The following is a 15092-nucleotide window of genomic DNA, read 5'->3' on the forward strand; positions in this document are numbered from 1 at the left end:
TTATGCCTTTATTACTTCTGCAGTGGAATTAGTATCTCTACTTGTAAGTCTGGGAGGGAAGAGAATCTTGAGTACAGGCCAGGGTTTTGAGGGTATTGCTGCGATCAAGCTTACAGTTATTTTTTTTCATCTTGGCTTCTGCTTTGATGTTCAGTACTGAGTACCTGTAAATAGTAGGAAGGGAATAGGCAGAGCCAAATGATAAAAGAAAGAGCAGCTGAATGGCACAGTAAACTAAATTTTGGAAGTATCCCCATTTCAGAAGTGTCTTGGGAGGCTTTAGTCTTCTTTTGACAGAAGGCAGCAGCAGTGCTGCAGTGGAGGTAAGTGAAAACACTCATCTGGGGGAGCGTGCATGCCATAAGATACAGATGTCCTGAATTAGTGACCCTGCAGTTTGTATGTATTCCCCATCTTCTTGATAAGCTCCAGGGGATCTTGTTACTGAATTTGTCAATGACACAAATCTTGGAAGAGGTGCTAGAGGATTATATTCTTTGATGTAAAAAGCCATTCTAAGGGAAGTCAGCAGTGCTAGCTTATTCACCATGCAGTCTCATATGTGACAGGCTTTGTCTTACAGCTGTATTCCAGGGCTTCCTTGGGCCATTTGTCTGCCTTTCCATCTAACACTGACTTGTGAGACTTCAGGTTATAACAATTGTTCTGATCTTTTCAGACCTTCTACAGCAGGTATTTGAAGAGAGAGTAGTTAATGCACCAATAAAATAGTTTGTGTGATTTCTGATGTCTTAACTTAAGAAACCGAAGGTGGGCTGTTGTCTGTGAAGAGTTCAGGTGGTCAGTAAGTCTTGACATCAGCATAAATAAATTTGAACAATGATCTTAAGGATGAGAAGAAAAAGATAAGGAGAATAAATGTCTTTTAAGCTACTAGAGGAAAGTTCAGAAACATTGCACATTTCTTCTAACAGTTGATAAATTGTGAATTGAGTAACTGATGTTATCATAACTGATAACATCAGGCTTATATGATATTTAACAATAAAAATAGCGTACATAATATGCTTGCTATGATTGCTGTCTTCTGCCTCTGCTGGAAAACTTGATAATCTTTCTGTCTGGTATCCGAAAGCTCTTGTGGGTTTGGGAGGAGGAAGAGTAGTGCACAGAGAAAGGCACTTCTATTTTTGCTTTATGTGGACTTTTTTCATACTCTTCTTCTTGACTCCTCTGACTTCTACAATTAATAAGTTAATATTTCCTTCTTCATTTGGCTGTCTTGCAAAGGACACTAGAATGTCTTTCATAATGGCTTTTCAAGAAGAATATAAACAGCTAAATCAAGACTGTTTTGCTTGTTATTAAGGTTTGAGTAGCGGATGCTAAGTTATGCAGAGCAATTTAAGTTCCAGTACATCATTAATGAGATTGCATTCTATATACTCTGATTTGCATCAGCACAGAGATACTCCTTTTTATCTTAGGAAAAAAATGAGGAGTTGGAAATAGCTTCTTTTCTGTACTATGCTTTATGCTACTTAATCCAAATTCAGTCTTATGTGCAAGTTTTGCGTTTGTTTTTTTTTTCGTTTGGTTGGTTTGTTTTTTTGTTTCATTGTTTTTCATTTTTCCAATTTGGAAACTCTATCTGCTGTCCAAGGAGCTGGAGCTTGGGAGACAAATTAAAAACTGAACTATGATTAGAATGTGTTTGTTGGTGACTGTGAGCAAGTAAATCACTGGGGGGAAATAGAGAATTAGATCTCATTGCTGTATTCTGGCAAATTTAAAAAAAAAAGCCAAACCCCACCAAGTGGAAGTGATCTGAGGAATCACTATTCCATGTCAGCTGCGTGAGGGATGTTGAGAGTGAGCCATCTAATGGCAATCCATTTCCCACAGGACACACAAGGCTTATTGATGACCTTCTTTCTCTTTTTTTCCCTTATCAGTTGGTTTGGTGTTTTGTGTTGTCCATATCAGTGTGACTATGTAGGTTGCTGCTTGTTTGGATATGCTGATAGCATCTCGGTCAAGTAAGAGTTGTTTGCAATGTTGGAAGCTGTCTCTAAACCTTGTGCAAGACCCTCCCTGTACTCTGTGCACAGGAGAGAGAGAGTGCTGCAGCCAGTGCCTCCAGTTAGAGAGAGAGTCAGTGACTACAGTGATCTGAAAACAGCCAAGGAATGCACAAAGGACCCAGCTATGCCTTGCAGCTTTGCTGGAAGTGGGCCTGAAATGCACTTCTGCCATCTGAAGTGGCCCACAGCAGTCAGTGGTTTAGAATGCAAGAAGGATTCAAAAGAAGTGATGGGGAAAAGGGTACTTGCTGTGATGGACAGTTCCTTTGTTTTCACATGCCCCCTTCTCCCAAGCAACTAAATCTCCAGTTAATCAAAACCAGGTTTTTGTCACTAAGCCTGGCTATGTCCATGCAGAAGTTATGGGGTTTCACTGAATTTTATTGCAGTTATGTTTAAAAATGATGATGCTACTTCCTGATAATGTTGCAGTGTTTTGAGAGGAGGAAAGTAATAAAACACATCAATGTCTGGTATCATAGGAGTAACAGTGGGAGAAGCATCTTAATGTGCTCAAAGATTGCATGAAATTAAAGCATAATCAAATATAGAAGCTGATGGCTTTTCAAGGAGAAATTTGTATTTATATTTTTCAGTACCACCAAAGGAGATGTAATTTGCTACTATGGAAACAGAGGAGAACCAGAACCTGTTTTCCTAAATGCTGGTAGGTTTTCTACAGAAAGGTCTGAATATTACTTTTTCTTATGTAGCTGTGTATTGTTCTAGTAATTTAGCTACTTAAGCATTGTCTTTTTCTTTGCATTCTTTACAAGAAAATATTACTAAATGTCCTTGAATTCATATAAGTTTTTGTTAATAACTTTCAGTAAAGAATCAATAGTTCATTAAAAGTTTCTATCAGTGTCAGTGTACCCACCTGCAGTGTAATTAGTGGAATACTGCTTAGGTAACTATGGCAGAAGAACAGAATCTGTCTTGAGAAATGGAATTTTCAAAGGGTCTGATCCTAACTCCCCTTACCCAGCAGTTTGAAGGTGACAGTATGACAATGCTCCCCCAGGGAAAAGCTGGCTTTAAAAAAAATACAATCTGTCTTATCAGGTGAACTGATTCAAAATATTTCAAATCTAGTTCTTTGGTAGCTAGGTACAGAGAACAATGCTCCAGAAATCATCATCAAAAAGGCAGTTTAAATGGAACCAGGATACATGGAAGGCTCTGGGCAGTGTAACTGGTTGGTAACAGTTGATGGCAGATCCTTACTTTGCCAGCTTAGGTTACTGGTCAGAACATGGCTGCCAGTAGACAAACTGTTATTGTAGCAATTACAGCATTAATATTCTTGGAAACAGCTGTTAGATTTTGTTCAGCTACAAACACAAAACAGGTTTTAATATTTTTTTTTTTTTTTAAATTTAAAATCTGGCCATGTTATAATAAGAAACTGAGTCACAATTTCTAGGTATCTGCAGACGTGTACCAAATATGGTTCTGGTCTCTGTGGTTAGACAACAGACATGTGTACATGGCTGCCTTTAGGAGGAAAGGCTATTTGGTAGTCTTTCTTGTCTGGTTTGTGGTGAGAGGGTGCCTCTAAAGAGAAAGAGCCTTATCATCATCCAATGTTGCTTTGCAGTGTTTTTCAAGAGTAAAATCAGAGGCAAAGATAACTTACAATTACTATCCTTACACTGGACAAGACTAGATAGATTACAGAAATTATAAAATTCTGTTGTGCCTTCATGGTTTAGCAAACCAGAAATTTAAACTAGCTGCTGTAGATATGAATTAGAGTACAGCTAAAACCAAGTACTGAGCATTAGCATGAGGGAAATTCTTAAGCACAGCCCAGCATCAGATGGGAGCCTGCTGTATTCTCCTGTTCAGTAATGCGGCTTGCATGTTTATGGCACACCTGAAGGTAAAGGTTAGCTGGGGAGTCACTTAGACTTTATTAAAATATTTTAAAATCTCTTAATGACAACTGAAATCACCAGAATGCACTTTGTGGGTCTCAGACTCAGTCAAAGAAAGAAACTGAGAGTTTCTACCCAGGCAAAAAGCCTGGGAAAGAGCTGGAAACTCTCAGTTTCTTTCTTTGACTGAATCTGAGACCCACAGCACTTTCCAGTTAAATTGGGCTTTTTTGTGTGTGTATATGTGTAGGAATATATGGATTGAGCAATTCTTTGTTGGATACACCATGGAAGAAACTTCAGTATGGGAAGCAGCTTTTCACAGAAGTGGTCAAGAGAAGTCAAGACCTTACCAAAGAAGACTTGGTGAAGGAGCTTCTTACAGTGATGAATAATCAAGAGCCGTAAGAACATGATTGCTGGAATTTACTCAAATACAGTATGACCCATTAAAAAATGCATAGAGAAACTTTTGAAAGAAAAAAAGCACCTTACCTTCAAATTAATTGAAAGTATTTTCACAGAGCCTGGAATCTTTCAGGCTGACTTTCAACAGTATTGATTTTTAAGCAGGAGATACAATTAAAGCTACTGGAGTTTTAGACCTCATCAGCTGTGCACTGGTTTCTGTGTGCCTTTTTTTTAAAGATTGCACTTCTCTTAATTAGGGCAATGAGTGCATGGCTAGAGATGTGCAAGCTGCTTGCTGTCAGCTTTTTGAAGGCTCACATAGGTTTGGGTACTGCATTTAAAGAAAGCACTTATTTACATAGATCATAAAATCATTTAGATGGGAAGAGACCTTAAAGATCTGATGCCAACCTTTGTCATGGACAATGCGTATTAATTGGGGAGTCTGCTAAGCTGTCTTAAGAGCTTCTTTCATCTGCTATCGCATCAAGAGATTTTTTTTTTTAATTGTTAGACTTTATACTTTTTACTAGTAAAAAGACAAAGGTATAAGATACAATATAGTCAAATGATCTTCCCTTAATGTTGAGTAATTCCATTTGATCTCATCTGAAAATCATCTGACTATAAAAGAGAAATATTTACTTACAAAAAGCAATATTTAAACCGAAGCCTGTAATCTTTCCAAATCACACTTCAAGATGAAATGATCTTTTCATAACAAATATGAACATGTGGATATGCATTAGCTTTGAACTTTCTCAAAATATCCTGTTTCATATTACTTTATGATCTCTTTGTGTGTGCATATTACAGGACTTTAGTGAGTACAGCAGTTGGTTTAATCACAGAAGTCCATTCTTTCCTGATGGGTTTTTGTCCTTTACCTCTCTTCTGCTTCAGCCCTGCCTTTGACTGTGATCTCAGGGTTGTCCTGGAACTCCTTCCAGATCAAGAGGGATGAATGTGTTAATATTGGAGATTTTTTTTTTTTTAAACTACTTTCCTAATTTTTCAGTCAATTACCAGACCCTGCAATTGAAGACCAAGGGAAGGACTACATCCGTCCCATCCTGAACAAGTATGCAGCTTTATGTGTTCGTTGCCCAGGTTACGGAACAAGGTAAAAAAATTCATAGCCAGAAATAGATGTGTACTGCATCAAAGCACATCTCAAATTAAAACTGTGCTATTGTAAGATTAAATTCTATTGTGATTGCTTTAATTTTTTTTTTTCAGATATTAATCTGGTATACTTCAGTAATGTATTTGCTTAGTCAGTATTTGAGTCTGGGATTTGCTGCTTAAGAGCATTTGAAGCTCACACAGTGGTTCATCTTTGATGGAGAGCACGGCACAGCTTTAACTTGTCCCAGATGAGATAATACAGTTCTGCTTCCCCAATGTAACAGCAGATCTGAGCACATCTAACTTTGATCTTACCAGAGACACTGCACAACACATTTCTCCTCCACGAGCAGGAATTGTGTCATCTGCACTTATAAATCTTGAGTTTTCCATAGATATTGCATCATACATGCATATGAAAATGCATACATGCCATTTTCATACTTTAAGAACATATTGCTCTTGTTCAGAAGAACCTGTATTTCCACTTCTCCCCTAACTGATGCTGCTGTTTCTACTGAGATATTCTCACTCTCTGCTCTGACTCTTCCACCAAAGCTGCAAGAAGAATAGAATAATGCAATGCAAATCTTAATTTAATCTTCAATGGGACAAAATTGCTGGTGAACCCTGTTGTTGGTGGTAGGGAATTGCTGCTCTAAAAGTCTGCCAATAATTTTGTCAGATTGGTCTGTGGCATGGTCAGCCATAGTATTTCCTCTGTAGAAATGGGAGTTGACAAGCAGAGTGCTTATGATGTAGGCATTTTAAGTTGTTATTCTGAGAGAGATACTCAGTATTTACAGTGGTTTCTTTAAATGTATTAAAAGAACATTTTAAATATAGGCTAATGAAGACTTAATAGGGTAACAAAGCACCTTGCTCCCCTTACTTCACAGATTAGAGTTCAACCATTTCAAAGGAAACAGGGATAACTTGGTAGAAATACTGACCTTCTACTGGTGAATTAGCACACATTTCAAGTCTCCCTACTGCTATAATTGTATGCTCACACTTACCTTTCCCTTAGCAACAGGGCTTAGTGAATAGAGGTTGTTAACTGGGCATTACTTTCTTATGAAGAAATTAAGTGCTTTTTTTTTTTATGACTGAACAACTGTGAAGTGACTTGGGAAAGGTCACCAGATCAGGATGGTGCAAAATTCCTACTGTCAGTAGGGTACTGCAGTGTCCATGGAGAAATGACAGCTTAGCCAAGGCAAAGTGGAATAGATGCACAACTGGCATCTGCTTTTCAGGAAAACAAATTTCCTCTTTGGAAGGTTCCTAGAGAGACGCCTTGTCCTTGATCATACATCAATGTCCTGTGATAATAATTAACATAGACAATTGGTTTGAAAGAAAGGAATGAAGAGAGTACTATTGATATCAGTAATCCTTATGGGTACATGTAAAGTGTGAAGAAAAACTTAGTTTTATACTGTTTCTTTCTGAATAGGGCACTTCACCATACTCTCTGCACTAAGCAGTTTTGTGTGTCAGCTGCTGCAAGTACAGCAGGGAATCAAAGCAGTGGCATGACAGAGAAACAGACTGAAAATGCCCATTTGAACTTGTCAGAATGATTTCTGCCCTGCTCGTGTGTTGATGATGTTCTCAGGGAAAATAAAATAAAAATTTTGGATGGAGGGATGGCAGCCTGGGAGGGTCTGTGATGGGGCCCAGGTGTAACCTTGTGCCGTTGTGCTGTTGCAGGACGAACACGGTGGTGCTCATCGATTCCGAGGGATGCGTTACTTTCACCGAGCGCAACATGATCAATGCTGATGTCAACCAGTGGCAAACAAGCACCTATGAATTCAAACTGCACAGTTAACAACTTTCCACATGAATGGTTTGTAATAATAGCAATGAGACAACAAGCCATTAAGCTCTAGTAAATGTTTTGTGCCAGCCTCCACAAACTAAAAATAGCAAGGAAAGCGAAAGTTTAAATAAACTGGTAGCTCACAAATGCTTTGGAGAAAACCAGATGAAGATGCTTTTTCTTACATGAAGTAGCAACTTATAATCAGAAATATTTTATTTAATACCACCCTGCTTTCAGGGCAAGGCCATCCTTGTCCAAGACAAAGTCATCACTTTTTTGTAGGTGTGGATTTTTTTAAAGATGTTATAGGTAGAACTTAAACTTGGTTTTAGTTCTAATGGTGGGGAAATATTTGCTGCTTTTATTGTTCTATATGAAGGTTTTACCAAACTTTGCTTTATCTTCAACATATGCTGTTAAGATTGTACAGCTGATGCCAATGTGCATAAAATGAATGTATGTTATCCTGGTAGTATTAAGTGCTTTAGTCTCATTTAAGCTTTTCAGTGCCATGGTGCAGTGTTCTGCCTGGGGAGGGCAGAGAGGGGTGATTCTTTACATTTGTTTTTCTATAGATAGTATAGCAATAGATCTTATTTCTAAAACTTGATCTGAGAATCAAGGTAGGGAATTTAGTTCAGTCTCTGTTCACTTTTACTGAAAGAGCCATGGGAGCAGACCTGCGTATCTTTGACTTGAATAAAACTATTTGTGCTGTGACATCCTGTTTCCTCATAGTCTAATTAGCAGTATTGTTTTTGTTATTTTCTTTCCCAGCAAGCAGGTAAGGAATAGGTACCTGTTTGCAAACAGAAGCTGAAGATGAGGTTTTCATGTATCGGCTGTTTTGTACATATAAAATTTTGGATTCATTTCTTTATTGGTAGAACGTGTTACACCCTGGAGTGGATTCCTTCTCATGGATTATTAGTAGAAATAGCTGTGTGTTGTAAGGTGACATTGTTGCAGTCTTACATTGCTGAAAAAGTTGACTATTAAGAGGTACTTCCTATGTTCTAACACCTGTGAATTAAAAAGCTATTTAAATGCATGCTTTTTTCAATTATTCAGTGCCAGTGTAGATAATGGAAGATTCTAGCTAATAACAGGATATTTGAAAACCCTAAGCTATTTTTGTTTCTATTGCTGTTTGAATACTGAATATTAGGTTAGTAATGGATCACCACTGTGTTTTTCCTTTAGGTATGCTGACTAATTTTCACAAGCCTCTGATTTTAATTAATTATTGCAAAATAGCCAGATTTTTGATATTGGAAGATGTGCAGCTGTGTTTCTGTGCTCAAGCTGGTGTGTTTGGGCATTCTCGTGTGTGTGTGTAATGGAGGCAGCAGTAAATGAGACTTTCCATTGAGGTGAAGTACTGTGAAAGGCTGTTCCCAGATTTGTAATTGTGAGGAAATGCTAAAGCATCATTTATTCAAATCTCTTTTTTATATTTGCGTATTTAAATAGCTTCTAGATACCAGGACTGCTTACATGACTAGTTGCAGGTTGTGGATTCAGTTCTGTATAAATGACTTTTTGACCACCTTGATTGCAAGACAATCAACAATCGTGTTGGGTTGTGCATAGTTTAGAACTCAAAGCCTTCCAGGCTGTCCTTTTGGGCTGCAGGAAATGGTCATCCCTTTTTAATTTGATGAGTTGTTAAACCCTATATGTATGGATAAAAATGTTAACTCTTATTTTTATATGTAAAGAAGTAGCTAAAGCTGTCTTAAATTTGAGTTTGACACATGCATCCTAGAATCAAAGCCCTGCCTCAATAGCTTGCTCTGAGAGTTTGCATAGCAAACTTTTTTATATCCACTTACAAATAGTGGATATTTAAACATGACATTCTCTTTGAAGAGAATTATCATAAAGGCAAGCAAAATACTTGCATGCAGTATCATGCTAAAAGCATTTGTAAACATCAGTCTTTATAGCAGTCCTGTAATAATGAAAATTTTTTCTTAGTTTTTACATATAGGCAAAGAAAGGTGAGTCAGATCTTAGATGTAAATATGGATTGTAATCATATGTTTTGATATGTTTGAATCAAAATTCTAAATCTGGATTTGCTTTTTCTAACAATTAAAATAAAAAGGAAAGAGCCCAAAGCTTGAATGTTGTTTTTTATCACATCAGAATAGCTAATAAGATGAGGTTTTTAACTACTTTGGAAGCTTTTGTGAGAGTTTTGTAATTGGCTTCAGTGGAAACGGAATCAGGACTGCTGTGCAGATACCAGCAAGTGGTGCTTGACCATAGAAGTAATAAGGTATTTGTGAAGTGCATGATCTAGTCTGTGCAAATTAGAGTTGCAATGAATCCACTGGAAAAAGGATACTGTACCTACAGTTAACAAAGAAAGTGTTTTATTTTTATAAAAGTATTTTTAATAATAAAAGGAATTTTAAATTTTAAATAATAAAAGGGAGTTTTAAAGGATATAAAGGAAAAAGGTGTATATAGGAAACTACTGCATGGCATTTTACTAAGTTTGCTTATGCATACCATTTCTTCAGTCATCCATTTGCAAGAGGTTTTTGTTTCCTGATTTTTTTCTATTGGAATGGTAGTGGAAGAACTTTTAATAAATGTGTAAAACCTCAGCTATGTTTTTTGCTTAAAATTGTATCATAATTGTTGTTTACATGTGTGTTCAAAACTAGAATCAGAATAAAGTCAAGCTGGTGACCAGTCTTTGTTGGCATTAGTAGATTGTGCATTTTTTGCACATATGTTTTTGTTCATTTGCCTGTAATTTGGTGTGATACAATGAAGTAAAATCTTTAATGCCATATTAAGGATGAAGGAGCTGTAATTTAAGTTCTGTTTCTAGTACTTAATTTTAAGAGTGCTCTATTTTTTGCGGGGGGGTTTATATTCTTGTGGGTATTTCCTAATTCTGTGCTATTGTATGGTTGTCTTAGGTAAGAAACTGGAAAATATTTGAAAGATAGGAAATAGCGAAATTAATGCTTCCTTAGGGGAAAGTGGAGCCTCACAAAATGCTGCTGGAGGATGGGGAATCCCTGTTCACTGTGGAAAAGGTCTGGATCCTTGGCAGACCTGAGACTCCTATTACACTGATTAGAGCCTGCATTAATGTTCTGCTGTACTGGCCCCTGCAGTGGAAGTGGAATTGTCTCATCTCCCTTGTAGCAGCTTAATAAAACACACCTGAACAGAGCAGAGGAGGAGTTGGGCCTTTGGAGTTCCTCTATGTTCAAAACTTCATTGATATTTATTGTTACAAGTGAAATACACCAAACTGAATAATTAAGATAAAATATTGGTAAGACTTGAAACACTGTTTTTGTCATACTACAAGGAAATAACTAATTTTGGAATTAATCTATGCAATACTAAGCAGTAATAAGGCAATAATTAAAGTATCTCACATTTCAGTTTTAGCCTATAGAACTTAATGCACATTTATGGCTTAGCAAGTATCCCTATTTATATGGAATATTAGATAGTAGGAGTTAGGTTTTTTTCATTCAAATTGATGTAACAGGACATGGCTGATGTTCTTCATCTGATTCATTTTCTGCAGAGAAGTCTTGTTGATAGCTTCTAAGGATCTAGGAAATAGTCTTGACTTGGTGAAAATAGAATCAGTGCTGCAATCAGCTGGAGAGACATGAACTGTGAGAATTACAGAACCCATCAGTGTGACTCATGCTGCAAAATGTAGGTTAAGGTGAACAGACTGAAGAAATGTTGAATATGTTTCTCATATATATATATATAAAAATTATCTGTGTAACATTGTGTATCAAGAACTTAGAAGCTGAATGAAAGCAAGCCAGTTGACATGCTCAAATTTACCCTGTCTTTTGAAATAGAAGACATAAGCACTGAACATAGGATCACAGATGAGGAAGAAATAATAAATATTATAATATTAAGCAGGATAGCCAAAAATGACAATGTATAAGTTATGCACAATATGAATAAGAAAAAAAGCAGTATCTCTGCTGATGCACATTAAATTGTCATGTCTTTGCACTAGAAAGATACATGGAGAAAAATTATTGAAACCTAAATGCAGATCAGAAGATGGAGAGAGGAAGGGGAAAACAGAGAATACAGAATGATACTCTTGGTTTGTGCTGCTGTTCTCTTTGAGGCCTCTGAGTGACAGTGCCTGCTAAGGCACTCAGGTGCTTTCCAGCTTCCCTCTGGTGATGCTGGAGTGTTTTCCATCGGTGTCTCTCCTGACACACAGAGCCAGCTCTGGTCAGTAACTTGCCCGACTGGGTAAACACATTGCTTGCTTCTGTTCAGTGGAGAAAACCACATCACTTTTCAGATGTGAATTAACATACATTAAATGATAAACTAGAAAATATGTGGGGCCAGTAGTGTCTCTTTTTGTGGTATGCCATTGTAATTAGTATTCAATGCTTGAGGTTTTTGCCCCTGTTAAAGGAATGTACTCTTGCAAGGAAAAGGTGAATGAGAAAGCTAGGCTTTTTTTTTCCTTTCCCTACGCTATATTTGCTGTCAATAGCTACTCAAAATAACTATGTAAAACCACATCTTAGTCAGATGCATTATCCATCTCCTGTTTCTTCTGTCTCACTGGTATGGCTGGGATTTAGAGAAGAATTAACTGTCCTCTCAGTTACAGATGGGTCTGCATTATCACCCTGGTTTGATTAGTGCCTTTACATAGTTTTCCTTGTTGATTGTCCCTGTTTACTGTGCCTTGGCTCACATTTCAGGGCAGCCTCAGGTGCCAGGGTCTAGGCTGGTTTCAGATGGAACAGAACAGGTGCTTGAGGAATGGACCAAGTGTTCTCCAACAGGTAATGATTTTAACCTGAGCAAAACTGTCTGAAATGCACCTTGCATGAAGATTTAAATTCTCTGCACCAATTATTTTGCTGCATAAATCTTCTTATGTTAGCCTCTTGTACTTCTGAATGTAGCATATATAGATGTGTTGTGTCAGTGTCTTTGCAATACAGCAGTTGCAAATTTTCTGTTTTCTTTATCAATATATTATGCCAGTCAAGTCTGAGTTCTCTCTTGTAATGTGCATGAGTTTAGACTGGCAAAGCAATCCCAGGATGGCAGCTGCATTAAAAACAACCCTAGCAGCACAACTGTGCTCTCAGAACTGTAATTTATTTGGCCTCTGTCAGGGAAAACAAAGGTACTGACATTTATGGTTTTACTTCTATAAGTGCAACTACACCTGGATTTTTGACAGCCAGAGATTACGCTCCTGATTCATGTCTGTGTGCTGCCAGCAATGTAGAGACGAGTCCAGGCTGAGGGATTGCAGCAGCAGCTTCTTAGCTGTAGTTCACACAAAGTATGTACAACCAAGTGTGCTTTGTTACCACAGCTTTGAGTTACAAACTTCATGGTGTATGATGGCTCACAAGAGAAACTACCATGCAACAGCAGCTGGGGTAGCCAGAATGCACAATGTGCATACAGCCATGAGGCTGACTCAGATGATGTTTCTTATTTTAAGTTGTAAAGAACAGATAAGTACTGCCTATTTCAGCACAGTGTTCTGAACTATTTGGATGACAGGACCTATAGAAATCAAAGTTTGAAGACTACTATTCTGTCCCACATAGATATTATTTCTGTTTCTCTAATATCCCCCCTAGATAAATTGAGTGTATTTAAGAATGCAGAATCTTCAGCCATAGGAATAGGTTTGTGCTATGTATGAAGAATAACTAAGGGAAACCTCAGTCACTGTAGGATAACACTAGCCCAGGTGCAACTGGCAATTGAACAGAATGTTCCTTCTGCATGGCTTGTACAGCCCAGTTTGTAATGTGAAGTCACTTGGTTTTGGTCTTATTTTTTCTTGTTTTAACTTCCAGATTTCAATGCAAAGCTGTTACTTTTTATTTGACCACTTAGACATCATATCACACTTTAAGCAATATTGTCTTTAGAAAAATGTCTGCATTATTGGGAAAATTCTGCCAGCAGTCTGAATCTTGGGAGAACCATTTGACTGAAGTATTTCCAACAGGAAAATCAGAAGTCATATATGATTGTGTAGACAACACAATTTAGATTATGTTGAATCTGTCAATGTCAAGAGCAAGATTAGTAATTGTGTGGTATCCTTGAGCCAAAGACTCTGTCTACTTTTATTAGTTCTTTTAGCAATCAACCACCTCTTTTGACATTCAAGAACTTACCTGAGATTGCTCATTGGGTCCTTTTGACATCTCTCCATGGCTGTGATGTGTGACAGATTAGATTGAGGACAGCAGATTGCAGCAAGAAGCAAAAGACAAAGATATGTAATGCAAGCAGATACCAGTTTACCAATGCCCAAAAAAAAAAAGTGAAAAGCTGCAGTGCAACTTATTTTACTGAAATAAAAGTAATGAAGGCTGAGCAAAACTTGTCGTGCAGAAGCTTTTGCTGTTGAAACAGCACAGTATGTGCTGCAGGAAGAATATGAAAAAGCCACTGGCTCCACCTAATTTTCGATCCAATGAATGCAGCCTGTTAACTTTATTGGGAAGCTCATAGTTCTGTCTTTACAGGCCTGATGGCTGTATTTTGTGTGAACAGCAGTAGTTTCTGTACAGCCTTCAATATCTTGTATATGAAAATCTCCTTGTAATTAGGAACTGGTTTTTTGTAGATAACACTTCATGGCATTATGGTTAATCCTGATTGCACCATGCAGGTGGACCTGTACACTTCTAATTCAAAAGCTGAAGATTTTTGTGCATGTTTGACAAGTCTTCCATCAGAAGTCCAGGTGATGAAAATTTTCAGGTGAATTTTGCACCTTATTAGAGCAGATGAGAGCAGATGAAGTTTAATTCTTGAAGGGGTTTAAAAATTTAACTACGATTTGAGCATTTTTTGGATGAAAACATTATTTTGTTAATAGATTATTATCCTTTTGTTTATAAAATTAGGAGTCTATTTCCTTGTAGTGTCTGTGTCTCAAAAAATCAGCTGTTGCACCATTAGTTTAAGATATACTATTACAATTCTCCGAGAACAGATGCACAATGGAAAAACTAAATCTGTTTTTTTCATTTTTTAAACAGTGCAGGCATTTTGATTCTCCAACTCCATGCAAAAATCTCTGTGTGCCACATCTGATCCTAACTGAAGCACTGCTGTTCACATACATATAAAAAATATAACCTCTTTTCTGAAGTATGGGATCTTACTGCAGTAGTTCATTTATACGTCACATAAATGGGGTGTCAATGAGTCACAAAACTTGAATTTTGGTAGGTCCTTTGAGAGGGACAGTCTTCTGTACCAGTGTTAGCAATTTGAGGTGACCTGACACAGCAAATACCAGCATTAACTCAAGCTCTTTACTTAATTGTGAGATCTTTTTCCTCAGCTTTGACAGTTGAAGTGTGATGTGAGTGGCTGTTTTGCAAATTGTGGGTGTTTATGAAATGCACATTCTGAAGTGCTTTGTTTTAGCATTAATAAAAGCAGTCATAATTTAAAAATCACTAAAATAATGGTTTGAGTGCATAAGCCTGTTAGGAGGAATTAAAAATTAGAGACTGCTTTTAGTGGAAACTGCGTTCAGTTTTTGAGGGCAGCTTGCAATGATTTAAAGCAGTTTTGGTAACCTGATCTTTGTGTTGACATGGTACCATGGTGTTATGTCCAAATTATCACCCTATCATTAGAAGTGTTGGTGCAGCAGGACACAAAGATGTAAAGACCTAACAGCAGTCTTCCAAGTAAGTTTTTAAAGTTTTATTAAAACATTAGTTATCTTTCATAGCAGTATTTGGGGACCTCAAAAACATG

At 37.2% G+C, this 15092-nt stretch overlaps 1 protein-coding gene across 4 annotated transcripts in view; it reads left to right on the plus strand.

The window, feature by feature from the left end:
• TANGO2 (transport and golgi organization 2 homolog) overlaps nt 1-10004 on the plus strand; it is a 28689-nt gene extending 18685 nt beyond the window's left edge. For all 4 annotated transcript variants that reach the window (XM_021544506.4, XM_085592720.1, XM_085592722.1 and 1 more), the window contains 4 exons: nt 2642-2712; nt 4176-4329; nt 5355-5459; nt 7181-10004. In XM_021544506.4, the coding sequence (XP_021400181.1) occupies nt 2642-2712; nt 4176-4329; nt 5355-5459; nt 7181-7301 (451 nt within the window). In that variant the 3' untranslated portion in view covers nt 7302-10004. The remainder of the gene's footprint in view (nt 1-2641; nt 2713-4175; nt 4330-5354; nt 5460-7180) is intronic.
• The last annotated feature ends 5088 nt before the right edge of the window (nt 10005-15092 follow it).

Source organism: Lonchura striata, chromosome 15 (assembly GCF_050655825.1).
Source record: "Lonchura striata isolate lonStrDom1 chromosome 15, ASM5065582v1, whole genome shotgun sequence".
Lineage (NCBI taxonomy): Eukaryota > Metazoa > Chordata > Aves > Passeriformes > Estrildidae > Lonchura > Lonchura striata.